The following is an 18,625-nucleotide window of genomic DNA, read 5'->3' as shown; positions in this document are numbered from 1 at the left end:
TACAACATAACGAATGCCATGATAAAATGCTGAACAAATGAATTCAGATCCTTTTACATGTAGCTCGAGATCAAACAAGACTAACCCAAACCTACACTAACATCTCATGGTAACATTAACCTTTGAAGGAGGCATGGTGAAAAGGTTTTAGCAGGAAAAACCAAGTTGTATAAACTCATCCCAAGGGAGGAAAGGTGGCAATGTAGTTACAAACTACTTAGCATACAGAAGATTATGGTTTCATTCCCAACATCCAAATAGGGGAGGAGACAAACACTGGAACAGAATGACAAGCTTTATCTCAGTATCTTGAGGAAATCGATTTCCTCAAAATTGCTTTATTATCAATATAGGAAAATAGTGCCAGCTGTACCAAAATTAAAAATTAAATATCTCTCAACTGCAACCAGTTTCTGTAAAGTACCACATAATTTTCAGGTACACTATTATTTTCACAAGATATTCAAAAACTAGAATGTGTGCAGATAAGTAGAGTGGTATATATTATTTGTGTTTTAATAAATGAAGCTTGCCTGAAGATCAGAGAGCAAAGCAGCCACACTAGTCAGTCATATAGGCCCAGGAGTGGTGGTACACACCCTCAATCCCAGGATTCTGGAGACAGAGGCGGACGGATCTCTGTGAGTTCAAGGCTAACCTGGGCTACTTGAGATCAATGCCGAAACATATCCTGGTGGTTCACATCTTTAATCCCAGTGTTTGGGAGTCACACACTTTTAATCACAGCACTAGGGAGGTGGAGACAGTAGCAATATGGCTGGGCGGAGAGAGGAATATAAGGGGAAGAGACAGGAACTCAGTGGAGTGTAGAGTCTAAGGATGGACACAGGATCTCACCCTTTCCGTCTGAAGATTTGGTAGAGATAAAAGGTCTCTCTAGGGGTTGGTTGCTTTGCTTTTTTCATCTTCAGCTTGTACCCCAATATCTGTTTCTGGTTTTTAATTATTTGTGCAATAACCAACAATTTCTTGAAATAAGAGTTATGAAAAGAAATTCTTAGATAATATTCAAAAAATATCAGTTAAGATACAGAGCTCCAGACTGGTACACAGAGAAACCCTGTCTTGGAAAAAAAAAAAAAAAAAAAAAAAAACAGAGATACAGACTTCCAAAAAGTAATTTCACTATTATTCACTATTTAAGGTCTTCATAAAGTGCTTACAATATAATAGGTTACCTTACTATTATTACTGGTGCTATACTTTCAGAGGCACATGAGAGGAAGTCTGTACTACTCAAATACATTATTTCATTTTCTTGTAAACTGCCACATTGTTTTGAAAGGCAACCCTTCCAAAAACCTGATCAGAAAAATAAAACTGAAACACTATGTCTGTATTCAATACACATACACACACACCAAACACATACACGCAAACACACAAACACACACAATTTTAATAATCCCAATGCTTCAAAGTGTTAACTTGGTGATAAGACCTTAAAGGAATGAAAAGTCATTCATAATTGCCCTGGGTAAGAACAATGTTCTTTCTGCCTACACTGTCAGGCAAGTATAGTGGTCCCTATTCTACCACGTTCCCAGACCCCTGACAGATCCTAAGCACAGTTTTATGTCTTCCTATATAGATACCTATGATAATTTCATTTGTAATTCAGGCATAGAAAGCAGTTAACACAAATGCAATAGAACAATTATGACAACAGAATAAACAGAAGTTATTTAAGACTTACGAGTTGTTTATTTTCTGAATTTTCCATTTAGAATGTTTAGACTACAGTCGTCTCCAAATGACTGATGGCTGTAAGTTGCTCTAGGTTCCAGCAGGCCACCGCAAGGGCAGCCTACAATTAAGAGCAAGCCTGTGCTGTGTGAACAACTGAGGCAGTCCACTCATCTGCTGCTTGAGCACAACTTCTGATAAAGAACTACAATCAAAGCACTCCACCTCTCTGCAAGCCTGCAGAGACCACAGCATTCAATCAAAAACAAAACCAAAGCAGCAAAATTGGCCAGGAGCAAGGATATCAGAACTGCCATAGAAATCACTGAGTAACAAGGAAACACAACTTGATGAGTTTCCTGTTTCTCATTCTAAAATGCTGCAGCCTCAAACATGAATGAACCTCAAGTATATTATGCTAGAAGACAAGGGTCTGGCACACAAAAAACAAGTCACAGAGTTTTATTCCCATCACAATCCACAAGAGGTGACTGCAGAACCAGAAAGTAGATTGGTGGCTACCAGAGGTTCAAAGAAGAGAGTAGGTATGGAGGAAACATTCACGGGGTACAGCGTAGCTCTTGGTTTCTGGAGTGCTGAAATACTAGAAACTCAGACTGTAGTAATGGCTGCACAATCCATAAATGTAAACCACTGAACTGCAAATGCATGATTTTTACAGTACAAGGAGTATATCTCGGGAAGGTTTCCTTCATCACACTAGTCACGTGGTTAGTGGTCACCTCCATGGGCAGGCAGATACACAAAAGGCTCACATTACAAGAAGTCCTGTTAGACAGAACTGCTCCAGAACATGGAGAATCACCTCAGAACAAGCAGGAAAGAAAACCTAGCAACTCTACCCAAGAAACAACACCCATCTTGGAACTAATGGTGGATTGGGTCCAAAACAAACACAGTGGTAAGGAATGAGGAAAAAAACAAAAACAAAAACAGAAATTTCCAGTCTTTCTCAGTCTTCAAAGCTTGGAAATATCACAACACTCCTTGGTCAGGACTTCAGCCCAGAAGTCCATTTCCAAGGCAATGCTGATCCCTCAGGAAAGAGGATCTATTATTACATTAAAACCAGCAAAGAATTTAACAGACAAGGTAAAGAAGTACAATCAGATGCTTCGGGTTATTTCCATGACTGTGTGAAAACAATGCAGCACATTTTAAGTGAACTTCTCTTATGCGTTGCAAAGTGGAAATATACATAACAACAAACTCCTCATGTATGGTGATGGTTCTGTGAAGCCTCTAAAAGACTAGCTTCATGGAGCTCAGCTGCCGCTTTATACTGCCCTCAAGTGGCAACATTACATACTGCAGCTTACCAAACTGCTTTTTCCCACTAATTTAAAAGCTATTTATTCAAAGGCATAATACAGACATAACAAAAGCCACTGTATAGAACAGGTTGAAGCAAAATATAAATATTCAATTCCAGCTCAGGAAAAAGTGCCCTAGAAAAAATTCCTCAATAAACAATTTATTGCATTAGTGTCTCTGACACTCATCAGCTATATGACCTTTAGCAAGATTGTGTGCTTTCCTGTTCAGCCTCATTACTTTTGCATAAGAAGTGACTAATTTATAACTTACATCAAATATATATATATGTGTATATATATGTATACACACACACAACACGGCAATGTAATGTAAAACTAGTAACAGTGGTAGTTACACAGTAAGTGCTCAATAAATACTAGCTGAGATTTACCCATTAAAAATAGAATCAAAGGATGGCAATATTCTCCATTTGCGGTCTGCTTTCAAATCAGTATCTATCAGAAAAGAAAAGCCCTCAAGAAAAGTCATGAGAGTATGCCCAGGGCTAGGAACACTAAAAACATGGTGTGAAATCTTACAATTACTATTTAGGGTGTGTGTGTATAGATGTACCAGATAAACAATTACACTAACCAATACCAGCTCAACCATTCTGTCTTTCTAATCAATGGACAAAAAAGAGCAAACTTGAATCTCACACAGCTCAACTTACCTCTCCTTATACAGGGTTTAAAGAATTACAATCGCTAAAATAAGTTTAGAAAACAAATTATTCTAAAAATACATAAACTATAACACAATGAACTCTTCCAAACTTCATACTAGTAGAAACCCCACAAGAAAGAAAGGTGTCATGTGAGGGTGCTGGTGGCAAATGGCTCGGTAGTGCAGAGCACTGGCTACTCTTCCAGATACTGGGGTTCAATTCCCAGTATCCACCCAGTGGCTAACAAGAGTTTGTAATCCCAATCCTAGAGTTTGATGCCCTCTTCTGGGCTCACCTGCACAGACAGGGTACAGAGTCACACATGCTGGCAAACCGCCATACACATGATGAAATAAAATTCAATTTTAAGGAAAAATAAAGATGCCAATTTATGTATTTGTTTAACTTAACAACTAAACCTTCTACCTGTCCACTGCTTTCTCTCTTCACTCTGTCCCAAAGAGTGCTCATCTAACTTCTGAGTTCCTTTTGTGGCTTCACACAATATCCATCACATTTTTTCAATCCATGCCCCAAAGGGAAGCTTGCCTGCTAACTTTCAAGTAGATTCTAAGGCTGTGACCATTCTTAGACAAGTATTTGGGTACATTCCATTTGGATTATGGACATTACAATGATCACTACAGCTGTTACATGATTTAGACAAAGCTTTGTCAGCCTTCTAGCATCCCATAGGCATTTCCATCACATAAGGTTGCATACACCTCCCACTTCTCTCCTTTGACCTGATGCTTCTGTTCCATGGCTCCAACCACATCCATCCTTTTTCTTCCCCAAATGTATGGCCAGTTCCTGCACTACTCAAATCCAGCAAAGTTAAACCATTCCCAAAGGGGAAAGATGATGTTACCTAAGAACCTAAAGCCCATAGTTAGTACTGACTTTTAACCACTTATAAGTGGGAAAAGACTGAAGATGTGTTGAGGAGGTCCATGCGGAGCCACCACACAGTCCACGGAGGCTTGAGCAGCGCAACAGTATTTTTGTGCCATGAGTCAACTGATACATTGTTTACACCTAGTTTAGACAGATATCAGACAGCTCACAAACTACTGAACTTGGACCAAACAACATGTTTAGTCTCTTGTACTGTGCACTGTGATGCCAACTCTTACATGGATTTGGAGATCTCAAGAAGCATGTCCTGCAAGACAGCAACAAAGGGCAGAATTTGTGTCTTCCATAAAAAAGGCAATAGAATTAGCCTCACTTTGGGTGGTGCCACATCAGATCCAAGGATTTACATTTGGGGAACTAGTAAATACCTTCACATTTTTAAATGCCTATGAGTCAAAACAATTGATTTTCAGGGTGTTAAGAAGCCAGTCAATCAAGAAGGAACATACTTACATCACTTGAAGAGATTGTTCCTGTTTCAACAGCAACACCGCTACCACGAAGTTTCTATCACAAAATAAATGACTTATTACTTAGTTTTGTTTTCTAATTTTATCCTAATTTAATCATCTTACAAAAGGAATTGGATGAATTTTATCAGCATTTTCCCTAATCCAACCTTACAAAGAACATGAAGACGATATAGAGGTTATTACTCTCCTCCAGCTAGACCGACTAACTACCAACAAGAGCTGAAGAGAAGCCCTATAAGGACAAGATAAGCTTCACAGGTAAAGCTAGCAGAAGTTCTACTTCAGTATTTACTAACAGAATGGTGTTTCCAATCAGTTGACAACCTGCACTCCCAATATTTTTGGCAACACTTCCTAATAATAGGAAGATAGCAATGCCATCAAATGATTTCAATATTCAGTATCACAAATGTTACATAGAAATGAAGAAAATATAATGTAACAAGTCAAGAGAAAACTGGTAACAAATTTCGAGATGGGGTCTAATTTTTTATTCATACCTATTAAGTATGAGGCAAAAATTGCCATTGGAAAGTTAAAAAAAAACAAATATGCAACCTAGCAACTGACTTGGGCACTTGAAAGTTTATTTCCACTAGAAACATAAAACTACGAATCTTTTATGAAGGAGAAAATACTTTCAGTGGGGAAAAGACTTTGCACATATAGTACTATTAAAGACATCTGAGCAAGATAGCAAATAAAATATCAAATAAAAATAATCCTACCTTTCTTTAAACAAGAAATTTACAATTTAATTCTGATAAAAGGCTATGGAAGAATTTTCTGCCTGTAGCAAGAAAGCCAAGAGTGATCAGAACCAGGCAGAGGCAATGTCCAGACTCTGAGAAGCAAAGCCAGGCTGTGCTTGCGACCTTCAGTGGGTACCCTATAGAAGAAGGACTAGCAGAGGATAGGTATCAAGCCACATCAGAAAGCCAAAGATGATGGCAGCGACAGCACACTGGAAAGAGACAGAAAGATCTTGAAGAACATCCACTCAACAGTACAAATCCAAAGAAAACTGTTCTAGTCTCTGAAGTACTTCAGACTATCTTCCCCCGGCTGTAGGACATGGTTACAACCGTGTTAGCATTAAGTGGATGTTACTCATTTCAGGAGCAGCAATTCATCCCTGAGGCACAACATAAATGGCACTGCCGTGAACAAACGTCAGGGGTGAACTGCCCAAGGGTTAACAAACTACAGCAGTGTGTAGTTCTCTCATATCAGCTTCTACTTTTTCAGCTACAACTGCACCTAAGAAGAAAGCTGGGCTTTACAAGAAAGAGACCACAGCAAAACATCAGATGGAGCTTGGGAATCCTGTGGAAGAGGATGAGGAAGGACTATAGGAACCAGAGGGGCCAAGGACACCACAAGAACACAGCCCACAGAACCAAGTAACCAGAGCTCATAGGGGCTCACAGAGACTGAACCAATGATCAGGGAGCCTGTATGAGCCTGACCTAGGTTCTCTACATATACATTATGGTTGTGTAGCTTGGTGTTCTTGTGGGGCTCCTAACAGTGGAAGGAGGGACTCTCTCTTAACTCTGCCTGCTTTTGGAGCCCTTTTCCACCTACTGGGTTGCCTCATCCAGCCTTGATATGAGGGGATGTACCTAGTCTTATTGTAACTTGTTATGCCATGTTTGGTTGATATTTATGAGAGGCCTGTTCTCTTCTGAAGAAAAACAGGAGGAGTGGATCTGGAGGAGAGAAGGGGGAGGTACTGGGAGGAGTGGAAGCAGGGGAACTGCAGACAGAATGTAATAATATATAAGAGAAGAGTAAGTGGGGGGAGGTAGAATTAAAGCAGAATGAGGTTCATTTAAAAGGATGCATGGTTTTAAAGTGTTAAAAAAAAAATGGGAGAGGAAGTGTTTCCTATCTAAAAAATGAAGTATTCTGATTTCAGAAGATCTACATTTAGGACCCTAAAATTTCATCCCATACACCCATTCTCATGTTTTAAATACTTTTTAAGTATCTTACAAACTCAGCAAACCCTACAGATAATGCTAACATAAAGAATAATTTCATTTAAAATATTCTCTGTAGAACTAGAAAGGGCAATCAGTCCCCAAAGGCAGGCAGTAAGACAAAAACGTAAATCTAAGCAAAATTTCAGGCATCTCTCATACCTTAAGCTAAAATCTGTTAAATTAACATTTATTTGTAACTGAGAGTTGACAATACAGTGCCTATCAATATTATTTGCCTGGTTTAGTCCCTCCATGTCGCCCACCCTTAAACTAAGCTCTGCCTGTTCTTCTTCAGAGCACTCTTCCCCAGCCGACCTCTCTTTCATTCTTTTGAGTATCAGTCATACCAAACTTCCAACTGACCATTTAACAGTCACTGGAAGTCTGAAGGAAGCATTTCAAAGAGCCATCCTAAATATTCTATTTTTGCCCCCAACTAAAGATGCATGAAAATAATGGTCATTTTCCAAGATATTGCATCAGCAAACTCTCTTCTCCATGGAGACACAGAGCTAAAGAAACCTGAAAGCAATCCAGATGACCAGTAAGCAGGATGTCTCAATTTAAACCCAAATGCTTAATCCCACGGTTTCATATGACGTGGGAATGAGCCACTGTATAAAACAAGACTGTAAGACAGTTGGACTAGGCAGCCCCCAACTTGTCCAAGGACAACTGGAAGCTTGGTGCAAACTCTTGACTGAGATAAGGACAATCAGATTGAGTAATGGTCTACAATACATTACTTGTAATTTGAAATTTCCCGGGTAGCCGGGCAGTGGTGGCGCACGCCTTTAATCCCAGCACTTGGGAGGCAAAGGCAGGCAGATCTCTGTGAGTTCGAGACCAGCCTGGTCTACCAGAGCTAGTTCCAGGACAGGCTCCAAAACCACAGAGAAACCTGTCTCGAAAAACCAAAAAAAAAAAAAAAAAAAGAAATTTCCCAGGTAGCACCCAAGACCATTTGTTTATTAAATAACCAGTTAAACAAGCTAGCCTAGTTATGTAACCATAAAGGCATAAGAAACCTCACTAGAAAATCTCCAGAGATCTCTCCCCCAAACCAATATTTCTCATACAAATGTTGGTGATTCACATGCACAGGCCAAGGCAGAAGCTACGCCTGCAAGTCTCTGTCCCCAGAGCCTGTTCAGATGGTGTCTCTGGTGTAGCATTTGTTTTCTATATGGAAGCTTTCTGTCATCGCTCACTGAACTGCTTCCTGCAGGTCTTCCAGTTCTCTGAACTGTGTAATCCTGGTAGCTGCCTAGAAGGAAGGAAAGTCCCTGACTGGTCAGAAGCAAGGGCAGGAAACCACAAGTGGCAGAGAGGACAGAGGTTTGAGCTGCAGCCAGTTAAAGAACAGACAGAGAAGCATGCCATCACACCAGCAGCAGTTAGGCTTACTTAACAAGTACAAAGCGGAGTTCCTTTCACAAAACATTTACCATAAATAACATAGGAGAACATGGATACTAATATTACACTTCTTTTGGATACTAAAAGAGATGTGTTACCTGTGAACTCAGTTGAGTTTTTATCCAATTGAAATAGTAATTTAAGTCACTGCCTTCCATCAATTCTTTCCCCCAAGCTGCTAACTTGGCAATAATTCTTGCTGCCTGAAAATGAATAAGAAATATATCTGAATGCCACTTGCATCCTTTACCTTAAGAACACCCCCATCACTTTGCTGAGTTGTTTTCCTAACATTCAATTCCGGGAGAGGGGAGGATTCATTTCTTAAAACTTATTTTAAAACAAAAACATTCAAACTGTATTTTAAAATACTTCCTTTAAAATGAACAAAAATTAACTGTGCTTTAAGATGCTACATAGCATTCCCTAAATTATTTTGCATTTCAAAATAAGAGTTGGAGCCAATGAGGTGACATGCATCTATACTATAATCCAGCACTTTAGTACTGCAAAGTCTGAGACCAGCATGGGTTACATAGTTAAGAACATGTCATTTAAAAGAAAAAAGAATAAGATTGGGGATTCATTTAGATACCAGCACAACTTTCATAAAACACAGCTGAAGGCTGACAAGATACCTTAGACCGTAATGGTGCTTACTAACAATCCTTACAATCTGAATCCAGTTCCTAGAATTCATGTGCCAAGAGAGAACCAACTGCCAAAAGTTATCCTCAGACCTTCCTTTGTACTGTGGCACATGAGTCATATAATAAATAAATAAAATAAAAGTCAACTGACTTACAGAGTATTCCTATTTGGAACCCAGGGGCTAAAAATATATGAGTAGCACAAGCGTGAGCAAAAAGAAAATGACCAGGAATGAGACCTGACATTTATACCCCAGCATAAGCTGGGGTAATCACAAACAGTGAATAATCAAACAACAGTCTGACCCTCTGTTTGAAAACTTAATCAAAAGCAATTTAAATTAAGAACATAATTTAGGGACTCCAGGAATACAGTTTAGTTCAGTTGAGAACTTGCTAAGCATTCAGGAAGCCCTGTGTCTCGCATCATGAATTGGGTGTGGGAGAAGACTCCTACTCCGGGAGGTGGGGGCAAGAGGATTCGCTGTTCAAGATCATTTGCAGCTATTTAGATACTTAGAGACCAGCCTGGGCTACAGGAAATGCAAGTCTTTAAAAAATAGAGAAAACAAAAACCATTATCTGGGGTCTGAAATCTGGGAACACAGCTCAGCTGTAAAGCACTTGCCTAATATGCGCCAGGCCCCAGAAATCCAACATCAAAAATGTTGATCTGGTTGTGTCTTTATTACTAATAATGATGCTCTAACTAGATCTACATCAACTTACAACACTATGAGGATATTTAAACTCGGTAACAAAGCAAAGGAAACAAGCCTCTACAACTGGAAAGAGGAAACTATATTAAATTAGTAATTTAAACATTATTCCTAAAAATTATAGCTTTCTTGTGACTCTGTTTTTGGGAGCTTTTTTACAGATGTCTATAACCTATAAAGTATGAGTACAGAAACACTCAAATCGAGCTGCATGTGGAAGAGGCAGGTGGGGAAAGAGCACACTTGCACAGAAGCCTTTGACTTTAGAATGGAGATATTCACTAAGGCTCCAGCAGCCCACTGTGCTGGAAACGAGGGGATCGCTTGTGCGGAATCTCATCCTCTCGGTCTCTTTCTCACTGACACCATGGAAGATTCTTCAGTGTGGGGTTCAACTATAGCTCTTAGGGCTAAGTTTCAAGCAAGAGCTTCAAGATATTAAAAATAAACAATTAAAATAAAACAGTTATTTCAAAACCAAATTTAATTTCTACATAGTACAATGTGATTTTCCTGCTATAGGCAATCTTGAGCTGTCTGCACATGTACACTCACCATGTACACTGAAGCTAATGAACACATTCATCTATAAATTTATAACTACATCAGGTCAACATAGCTTCTTCACTCCAACAGCTTTCTTTATTCAGCACCATTAAGCAAGTTATCATGTCACAACCAATCCAGATTTGCTCCCTCTGTACGCCAGTGTAAAATATAAACTCCCTTCTTAGATGGTGCATGTGTATTGTGGGTTGAATATGAAATGTGTCTCACAGGCTCATGTGTTGAGCATTTGGGGAAATTCTAAATCCTTCAGGCATCCCACTGGGAGGGGGAGTAAGTCATTGACAGTGGGCTTCAAGTTTTATAACCTGACCCTGCTTCCTCTTCCTACTTTCAAGGCAAGAGTCCCATGCCTTGACCACTCTGATGGATTACATTCCTCAAAACTCTGAGTTGACGCTGCTTCTTGTCAGTTGTATCACAGTAACAGGAAAAGAACAAAATATACTTAAAGCAATGTGATCAACTCAAAACTTACCATATGAACAGTAAAGGGATCCTGGCGATTCAACATTGGCAGAAAGTATGGCCAGGCAGTGCTCTTGCTTCGTTTTGCATAGTCAAAGAAAATGCTGACACGCTGGTGATTTTCCTAAAGGAAAAACAAGAGCAAAATAATCATATACTGCTTCTCACCTGCTTATTGCATATCCCATTAGGATGCATGGTTACCCAAATTCCTACATAACCAAAATTCCTCTGGAAATCCCCCACCTTTGAAAAACCCCTAGTCTTGCAATTATTTGGGAGGGGGGCTATATAAACACCACTGTCTTTTATGTTTTGGGAGATAGCACTATCTAACAGAAAATAAAGCTTGCATAATTTGATCAAAGAATTTGGGCAATGGTCTTACTCTCATTCAACAGGATTAACAGGATCACAAGGACTATAATTTGTATTTTTTTCTCAGCTCTCAACACTGTATTGACATTTCTACCTCCATCAAAGTATGATCAGTATGGCTGTTAAAACAAATAGCAAGTGGAAAGAGAATAAAACACCCAAATTTAAGTATAGACTCAGAAATTCAAGACCAGCTTGGGCAACAGTCTAAGATGCTATCTAAAAACAGAAGCTACACCTGATGGTAGATACCTATAATCCCCCTGGGGAGATTGGGTTTGAGGCCAGCTTGGCCTCCAATAGCAAGGTACCAATGGAAGGGAAGAAAGAAAGAAGAAGAAAAAGAGGTAGGGAGGGAGAGGAGGAAGGAAAAAAGAAAATGAGGAAGGGGAAGAAGAAGGGAGAAAGGGAAGGTAAAGAAAAGGAAAAAAGGACTGAGCACAGATCCACTGTAGAGACCTTGCTTAGCATGCATGAAGTGCTGGGTTCAATCTCCAGCCACATAAAAAATAAAAACAAGTTATATATAGACACAAGTGTTTATCAGAGTCCAGATGAAACTTAGTAACAGTTATAAATGAAGAATGCTTAATACACCTACTAAAAGAAACAGATATAAACTGAGTATAAATAGCTCAATAGTTCAGGGGTAGAGTAGTTACTTAACATGTATGAGACCTGAAGAAGGAAAAAGAAAGTATGGAATATATACATATTAGAGTATCACTCAGCAGTAAAAAACAATGACTTCCTGAATTTTGCAGGCAAATGGACGGAAATAGAAAACACTATCCTGAGTGAGATGAGCCAGACCCAAAAAGAGGAACATGGGATGTACTCACTCATATTTGGTTTCTAGCCATGAATAGGGGACGTTAAGCCTATTATGCGTGATCCTAGAGAAGCTAATTAAGAAGGTGAACCCAAAGAAAAACATTTAGGCGATGAAAGGAGACAGAGACAAAGACCCACATTGGAGCACCGGACTGAAATCTCAAGGTCCAAATCAAGAGCAGGAGACAGAGCACGAGCAAGGAACTCAGGACCGGGAGGGGTGCACCCACACACTGAGACAATGGAGATGTTCTATCAGGAACTCACCAAGGCCAGCTGGCCTGGGTCTGAAAAAGCATGGGATAAAACCGGACTTGCTGAACATAATAGACAATGAGGTCTACTGAGAACTCAAGAACAATGGCAATGGGTTTTTGATCCTACTGCACGTACTGGCTTTGTGGGAGCCTAGGCAGTTTGGATGCTCACCTTACTAGACCTGGATGGAGCTGGGTGGTCCTTGGACTTCCCACAGGGCAGGGAACCCAGATTACTCTTAGGGATGATGAGGGAGGGGGACGTGATGAGGGAGGGGGAGGGAAATGGGAGGTGGTGGCGGGGAGAAGGCAGAAATCTTTAATAAATAAATAAATAAATAAAAATTAAAAAAAAAAGAAGGAAAAAGAAAAACATGTTCAATTTACAAAGCAAGACCTAAGTCCATAATGGACATAAGAGATGAACCTAAAATAAAATCATTTGCCTGAAGCAGTGGCAGGTAAGTAGAAACAAACAATAAACCACAGCAGTGCAGGGCAGAAAGGGATGACTAGAGATAGTTCGCAGAGGACCTAGGTTCAATTCTCAGCACCCACATGGTAACTCACAATCATATCTCCAGTTCTAGGATATACAATGTTCCCCCAGCTCCCAAGCTCTGTGGGCAATAGGTATGAAAAGTGGTACACAGAAAGTGGTACAAGCAGGAAAAAAAAAAAAAAAAACTCTAACACACACACACACATAAAGAAACCACAAGTTTGGGAATGGTGACACAATGATATTATCCCTGCACCAGGGAGCCTCGGGCAAGAAGATTTTCAGTTTGAGGTCAGCCTGAACTACAGAGGCAAATCTTGAGTTGAAAGAGGGAGAAAGAAAAGGGAGTGTGCACAAAAGAGAAGAGACAGAAAAAAGGAGGAGGGGCCATGGCTCCACACCATTACCACAATTTGCTATCCCAATACTAATGCATTTGGCTTTAATTCATTTTATGCCAAGAACTTTCTACTATTAATAATGTCCCAAAACAGTAAAAATGTAACAGAAATGAATATGTAAGTCAAATAATGTTGCATTCACATTTATAATCTATGTCAGAAGAAGCAACAACAGAAAAATCAGAAAAACATTCATGAAAGGAGATTTTAAATGTCATTCTAGCACATGTTGAAGGAACAGAACACATAAAATTAGCATATAGAACATCTGTATCTTAGAAACTCAGGCTCCCTTCTGCTGCTGTGAGAAAATACTCTGGCAAAGGCAACTCCAATGACAAAGGGCTTATTTACAGTTCATCATGGCAGGAAAGTCAGGGGCAAAAACTTGAAGCCACTGGTCACATATCCAGAATCAAGAGCTGAGAAATGGATTAAAGTGTGATTGCTACTGCTCAGCTTACTTCACTCAGAGAGCTCAGGATTCCCTGCCTAGGTGCAGTACCATCTTCAGTGGGCAGAAATATAGAGACATTTCTACCAAGATCATGAACTCATTAGCTCTACTTCTATTTAATATTGTATTGTAGGTATTACCCAAAACAATCAGAAAATAATTAACCAGATAGAGTATACCTTTATAAATTAAAGGAAAATTCAACCAGAAAATTAATTCAGATAAAATGAATCACTGAGGGCTGGAGAGATGGCTCAGTGGTTAGAGCATTGCCTGCTCTTCCAAAGGTCCTGAGTTCAATTCCCAGCAACCACATGGTGACTCACAACCATCTGTAATGAGGTCTGGTGCCCTCTTCTGGCCTTCAGGCATACACACAGAATATTGTATACATAATAAATAAATATTTAAAAAAAAATGAATCACTGAGATTCCAAAGTACTAAATAAATGGTAACTTATATAAACAAACAAACTGATGATGGAACAGCAATGAAGTTTATAAAACAATAAAGAGGAAAGAATATTTAGAAATAAATTTAAAAATGTGAAAGACTTTACATTAAGAACATCCCTTCTTTTCATCCCTTGTATCTTCGCAACCCAGTGGAAATGCCAACAAACTACTCCACATATTCAGACAGGAAATGTTTAATATCATACAGAACAACGGGTACAAAACACGAAGAAACAGACACCACTAGTCTATAGTTAAAATACTGGGAACTACTCTACAATTCAAACTAGGTGATACTATGCATGAACAACCTAGAAACAGATGTGTGTGTGCAAAGTTTAAGGGAAAAGGTGCTCCTCTGTAGGGGCATTTCATTTGTATTTTAGTAAATAAAGCCTGCCAGAAGTTCAGAGAATAAAACAGCCCCACTGGTCAGCCTTACAGATCAGGCAATAGTAACACACACCTTTAATCTAAGTAGCCACACTAGTTTGCCATAAGGGCGGTGCATGCCCTTAATGCCAGAACTAGAGAGGATTATAAAACGGGAGCGCTCTCAGTCTCATTCTGAATGCCTGGAGTCAGGATGGCCATTTCAGACTGAGGCAGAAGTTAAGAACCAGTGGCTGGCTGTTTTGCTTTTCTAACCTTCAGGTTGAATTCCAATTTCTCTCTCTGAGTTTTAATTAATCGTGCTTCACCCCTCCAGCCATTGCAATAAAGGACCAAAAATCTAGTGCTGATTGTGAAAATAAAAGAGGCATCTATAAATGACAAACTGTGAGTTCACACTGGTATTTGTCTAAGAAATGAAGACACAGGTGTTTCCTACATACAATACATGTACCTAACACTACAGTCTACACACTAACTCACATGCTTCCAGACCCACACAATAACCAAGGGAGATCACAGCATTCCTGCTTTCCTTAACCTTCCTGTTTTAAAAGACTAAGTGTGTGGAAAGATGAGACCATTATCAGACAAGCCTGCACCAACCCAGGATTGTTGCTATAAATAATTATCTCCCTAAAAACCTGAGGGCCCCCAGCAACTGAGTCATTCTTCCTTATTTATATATCCCTAATAATGGCCACTAAACATGTCAGAAACTAGGCCGTGAATATGTAGGGTTTTTTCCTTAAAAACTTACACAAGAGTACTCTTTAAGGACCCAAACTAGCACTTTTCTCTCAGTGTCTCTTCTCCCCCAGCACTGGGAGCAGAGAGCTGAACCTAGCTCCTTTCACAGGCTGAAGAAGCCTTTACAAGTGGGCTGCATCCTCCAGCCTCTTCACGTCTCTTAAGAAACAGATAGGCTGAAGTTTAAACAGCTGAAGGACCCATCTCATAAATCCTGCTCTACAAATTAAGCCAAGATTATACTGTAGTTTAAAATACAAAATTATTACCAGGTCTCTCTGAATTCACAGGCAATTAAAAAAGCAGAATTTTAGGCAACTGAAAGTTCAGATTATACGTCAAACTGTATCAAAAGAGCTAAAGTACTTTACCTGTTCCTGGCCTAGAACAAACAGCATCAAAAGCTGGTTATGAAACAGAAGGACCCTGGGGGTTTCGTAGATTGCGTTGATATTAAATTAGGAGGAAGGCCTGGGCTATATGTAAATAAGAGGAGGACTGAGGACTTGCCTCGCATGCACTAGGTTCAATCCTCAGTCCAAGCAAAAAGAGAAAACAACTTTGAGCCAACTTCAGGAAAATCAAGCATAATTACTTGGTACTGTGAAAATGGAAATCAGCTCCGTGTAAGTTCTGTTAGTACTTCCAGTAAAGTAAGGAAATGTATCAAGCTCTACAAGAGAATCACTAAGCGAAATCTTCCAGAACTGCTGTTACTGTAAAATATAAAACAGCAAAGTCCCCCAAGGTACGAGGACTATACCTACCTGCAGCATGTCATCAACCATGGTTAGTATGTACTGCACTGTCTGTTCTTTGGAGATGTGTGTCATCAGATTTATAAATGTTTTAGCACACTGCAAAACACAAAAGTCATGTTATTGCTCTCTTCTTTTTTTAAAACTTTGAAAGAGGGTTTACAATGTAGCCCTCGCTGTCCTGGTACTCACTGTGTAGGACAGACTGTCACGAGCTCATGGAGAATCCCCTGCCTCTGCCTCCCAAGTACCGGGATTAGAGGCATACACCACCACACCAGCACATTATTTTCATTTGTACATAATTTTAATGGAACGTCTATAAGATATTATTTCTCTCTCATAGAACAAGACAGAAATGCCAGTAGATAACACAGTAAACTTTCACAAACATCATCATGATGAGACCTAAGAACTTCACCATGACTTCTATCACATTTCGACTATATCTAGTGATAAACTTTAAACAGTTACTGTTTTTAAATACACATACCTAGCAATTGTTACTCTTGATTACTAAAGACAGTGTAACACCTTGTAAACAACTAAAAACTAAAAATGACTTTTAAATATTATTTTATTCATTATTGTTTAGACTAACTTGGATAGAGCTCACTGGTGGAGCACTTGCCTAGCAAGCAAAAAACCCATGGGCCTTACCCCTACCATGGCAAAAAGCATTGTTATTACTAATATTAATGTGAATAACATATGTACAGTATACGACATAGTCATTAAAGGTTTTCTAGCATTTTAATTTTTATGTTGCAGTTTGAGGCTAGAGGTTGAATCCATGGTCTTCCTTACGCACACTAACTAGGTACTCTCCCAATGAGCTACACCCAGTCCATCCCAGACTTGTAATGATAGGGAATAAGTGCTCATTATAAAATGAATGGAAGGATCACCTGGCTGCCTTCTGTCTGAAGCATCTCTTGCTTCTCCTCAGAACTTCTTTTCATCTCAAACCTTTGAATAAATTCACAGTCTTCAGCAGAAATCATCTGCCCCCTAGAAAGCAAGGATAAGTTATTCTGTTCAGTAAGTACTGAGCAGCCACTGTGAGTGACAAAGAAATTCTTAATGCTTTTCCTTTCTCCTTAGTAAGTTCAAGAAAATTACAGGCCACTGTTTTGTATTAGGTCCTGTACGTAGGCCCTGAAGAACTAACTAAGGAGTCTAACATAACCAGAAAGGACAGCAGACTAATTTCCCCAACAGCATAGTTTCAATGGGCATAATAAGGAGCATCCTGTGCTGAAATCCTAACCAAAAGTCACACCTGACCAGCCCAACCATAGCTATTTTGCTCTCTATCCCCGCCTTAGGGCAGTAGCCCACAATGAGGACTGAGCTTTCTGACCATCGTTTCTGTTTTCCTTGCCTTTCTATTAAACTAGCCTCCTTTGGTCAGCCTAACAGAAAACTCTCCATTTTGTGGGATAGTATTGCCTGACTGTAGAAACACAAAGGGAACAATTAACATCTTTTAATTTGTTGAAAATTATCTTTTGATAATTATAAACAGCAGTGCTAAAGGCCTTGTCATCATTCAAAAGTTTAGCTCTACCACTATCTTACCTAAGCAAAATAGGAACAATAGCCACATGACTTTCAAAGAGCTTGTATAGAGGACGAACTATATAATCTAAGACACAGTTAATACAGCACCTTACCCAGTGTAAGGATTCAATAAAGTGTCACCTCTTACTTTTATTCAAAGTCTCCTTAATTCCTCCATACCACAAGCCCAACAGATTTACTTGGCCTTCAAATCCATTATACCCAAAGCCACTGTACAGTGACACTCTACAGTCATTTCCTGACACTCTTTGTCTTCCAATTAAGAATACCGTCATCCTCCCTCTCTTTAAAAAGTAACCTCTCCTTAGCCAAGCACAGTGGCATATGCCTTTAATCCCAGCACTGGGAGGCAGAGGCAGCCTAGTCAATATAATCAGTTTCAGAGCAGCCAGAACTCCACAGTGAGACCCTACCTTGAAAAATAACCAAAAGACCAAAAAAAAAAAAAAAAAAAGGAAAAGAAAAGAAAGGAAAACAACGAAGGTAGGAAGGAGGGAAGTGAAAAAGAAAGAAAGAAAGAAAGAAAGAAAGAAAGAAAGAAAGAAAGAAAGAAAGAAAGATAGATAACCTTTCCACTCTGATCTCTAGCCTCCCCAAAGTCATCCCACTTTCTGTTTTCCTCCCAGGGGAGTTCCTTCACTGAACTCTTTTCTTCTAGAGATTCACAAGAGAATCCAATCTTCCTCTCTCCAGCAAATCATCTCCAGCCATCTCTTATTTCCAAGCAGAAACAGATTCAGCATCATCACCGCTGAACCTGTCATCTGCAATTCCATCTGGCTTACCCTTCCAGTTGCTTCCATCATCAAGGACTCAGGTAAGACACACTAACCACCACCACCCTCAAATCCTAAAGTCTAAATCCAGACCCTCCTTGATAAGACATGACAGCAGAACAGCCCTTCACATCTCCATATGACTCACTTCAGGACACATACAAC

General features: G+C 39.5%; 1 protein-coding gene across 3 annotated transcripts in view; it reads right to left on the bottom strand.

Annotated features, from left to right (window-relative positions):
* Atp6v1h (ATPase H+ transporting V1 subunit H) overlaps positions 1-18,625 on the bottom strand; it is a 67,203-nt gene that overhangs the window by 44,753 nt on the left and 3,825 nt on the right. For 2 of the 3 annotated variants that reach the window (XM_057790617.1, XM_057790618.1), the window contains exons 3-7: positions 17,009-17,111; positions 16,110-16,199; positions 10,925-11,038; positions 8,609-8,713; positions 5,084-5,137 (exon numbers count right to left, since the gene is read on the bottom strand). In XM_057790617.1, coding sequence (XP_057646600.1) covers positions 5,084-5,137; positions 8,609-8,713; positions 10,925-11,038; positions 16,110-16,199; positions 17,009-17,111 — 466 coding nt within the window. The remainder of the gene's footprint in view (positions 1-5,083; positions 5,138-8,608; positions 8,714-10,924; positions 11,039-16,109; positions 16,200-17,008; positions 17,112-18,625) is intronic. The other variant, XM_057790619.1, reaches the window with a different exon arrangement.

Source organism: Chionomys nivalis, chromosome 16, assembly GCF_950005125.1.
Source record: "Chionomys nivalis chromosome 16, mChiNiv1.1, whole genome shotgun sequence".
Taxonomy (NCBI): Eukaryota; Metazoa; Chordata; class Mammalia; order Rodentia; family Cricetidae; genus Chionomys; species Chionomys nivalis.
The sequence above is the reverse complement of the archived record's forward strand: the minus strand, read 5'-3'. Positions and strand labels throughout refer to the sequence as shown.